Raw genomic sequence first — 2759 nt, 5'->3', positions numbered from 1 at the left:
AAGGCTGCTAAAAAGCAAAGGGAATTAAATCATAAATCAATAAGCCAGGGAGGCCACGAGAAAAATTCATCTGAAACACAGAAAGACTCACAAAAGGATAACATCGTACCCACAGCTCCTTACATCTCTGGAAATAAAAATGTGAAAGTCCTTAATGGATATACATATTTCTTGAACGAAAATTTTTCAACCTATGTTGTTGTTGGATTTTCTACATTGGATTATTCGCCAATTGTAAAGATTTTATCTCAAAATCTTTTAACTGCTCCAGATGGCATTGTCATGGATCAAAAGGATGGGAACTCTTTCGCGCAAGTAAAGAATTAATTGAACAACGATTTGAAAAAGTGGCCACCGTCGAAAAAGGAAACATCAACATTCTTTTTAACCGAAAAAATTCAACAAATAATTTGAATATGGATTTTATAACATACAATAACGATGTGTGTTTGTTATTAACACAAGGCTTTGAATCACTTGTTTTAAACAAATCAGAATTTTTTAATTTAATGAATATAAGTGATTTTATAAATGTAACAAATTTGTATAACAACTCTGTTCAATATTTTGTACAAGAATATTGTGAAAGATATTGGACCACCTGTAGAGATCTTGGAGTAGAAAAAATTAGATTCATCATTGTACATTGCACCTGTAGAAGCAAGGCCTCCAATCAATTTCTTCAGATTGTTTCATGAAATACCAATAATGTATACAAAAATGAATGACATGTATAGATAGATGGTCGAAAAATGCAATTATGTATACGCGCATAATATTTCAATTATTGATTTGTTCAGAAAATATGTACTTATAAGCAATTTTTTATATTAGTCGATTTTATATATGCCTATGTATGGCTTTGATTTGCTCAATAAACACATAATAAAATTTCACTTCACAGTTTGTTTTCTTTATCTACTGGAGTCAACAAGTATTTTTTGAGTGAAAATCATGGCTGGTGTTCTTGAGAAGTTTTTGTTTGAGAAGAAAAGCCTCTCTGAGTTACTTTACTCTTCTTAATGAACCACGTCTAAATTTTTGTTACCCCGATATTTTGAAAAATATTGAGGGGCTGTTAGCAAAAGGATGCACCCTTACGGATGATGAGAGAAATCGTTTTACTGCAAAGTTATTGGATGTGACGGATGATATTTTTCTCTCTCATCGCATAATTAAAATGTTGTGGAGCAAAAGTGGTGAGTTAAAAGTTTCTTAAATGAATCCATATACTGTAATAGGATTTTTATATATATTCTAACATTAACATAGGAAATTCTAAACCAGGATTGCAACGTCATCAACTTGAAGATGTACACCAATATGGTTTTGGGGACAATGAGGCCACTGCTTCTAAAGAGAGCAGTGATTCTGATGACAATATTGCTATTAGTCTAGAAATGCGTAAAAAGAGTGAGTTTTTAAAACAAAGTTTATTTCTTGAATTCCTTAAATCAAAAATAAAATTATTTTCATCCTGCTAGATAATTCCAAGCGAAATTTGCGACGTATTCACTCTGAGGAAGAACTTCAACAAGACGCTGAGAATAGCACGGATGCATCTGGTGTAGAAAATAAAAATTTAGATGATAATCCTGACAACAATTCTGGAAAAGAGAATGATGAAGAAAATTTCAGTGGACAGTTTTCAAATTATGATGACAATTCAGACAAGATGGATAGCAGTGATGATGAAGATGATGAGATACGTGAATTCGAAGAGCCTCAAATGGTTACAATCCTGGGAAAGGAAAAATCATTCAATCATATTTTAAATTAACTCAATTGGGGATCGACTTTAAAATTAACAGACCTAAAGATCATGGGCCAGGTTTCAATTGGTTGTCTGACGCATTTCAAGAAATCATAGATGTTCATATCTTCTGAAGCTGAATATGGGGATAAAGCTGTTCTTGAATTAACTGTCACCGAAAAGCCAGAAGTTAAACCTCTCTATATTTGTCTTACACCTGTAATTGCTTTAACACCATCGCTCTTGTTGGGCAGACTTGAAAAAATAAACCAGAGCAATTCGTCCTTCTCAATCGCTGAACAAATGAACATTACCGCCAACATTGTGCATGGAACAGCAGGAAGTGGCAGGAATAAAGTCAGCCATATGACAATGCTGAAGGACGTGAGAAAGTAAAATTTTGTAAATATTTTTAATATGTTCATTTTCTAATACTATTTTTATTCTTATTAGGTATAAAAGGAGGTCTGTCATTGATCCTGCAGTTGAAAAAAACTGTTTACCAGTTGCTTTATTGTTTGGACAGGTGCTGCTGATCAAGGATACTCAAGGCCGGAGAAAAGAGTTACGAAAATTGCGTAGGTCTACATTGATACTACAAAAAGAAGCTGAAAAAATTGTAAGTCAAGTAACAACATCGCCTTCATCATCAGGGACCTATGATATAGCATTTGCCCATAAATTCGTTCAAAAATTTAAAGATTACAGGGTCACGATTTATGATAATTTTAAAGATTGTGGAAGCATTAGATACAAATCACTTAAGACCCAGAAAAATTTTTCTAACAATATCAATATATTTTACAATGAGCAAGCAAAGCATTTCTTCTGCATATCGAATATTAAAGCGTTTTTCACGTACTATCATCAATGTGATGTTTGTGACGAATTATATAATCATGGTCACAAATGTCTAGAGAAGTGTCAGTATTGTCAACAGTCACCCCCTTGCCCATTTGTTAATTCAGTTGAGAAATGTTCAGACTGTAACAGAGAATTTAGGGGG

General features: G+C 33.0%; 1 protein-coding gene across 1 annotated transcript; it reads left to right on the top strand.

The window, feature by feature from the left end:
• Positions 1 to 1272: 1272 nt before the first annotated feature.
• LOC129809340 (putative uncharacterized protein DDB_G0270496) lies at positions 1273 to 2137 on the top strand (the record flags this gene model as incomplete). The annotated part of the gene is made up of 3 exons (XM_055859156.1): positions 1273 to 1413; positions 1485 to 1732; positions 1871 to 2137. Coding segments are annotated over 3 exons (656 nt in total), but the record flags the coding sequence as incomplete, so codon positions are not given.
• Positions 2138 to 2759: the final 622 nt, after the last annotated feature.

Source organism: Phlebotomus papatasi, unplaced genomic scaffold, assembly GCF_024763615.1.
Source record: "Phlebotomus papatasi isolate M1 unplaced genomic scaffold, Ppap_2.1 HiC_scaffold_639, whole genome shotgun sequence".
NCBI classification, from domain to species: Eukaryota; Metazoa; Arthropoda; class Insecta; order Diptera; family Psychodidae; genus Phlebotomus; species Phlebotomus papatasi.
This window is presented reverse-complemented; position numbering and strand designations above follow the sequence as displayed.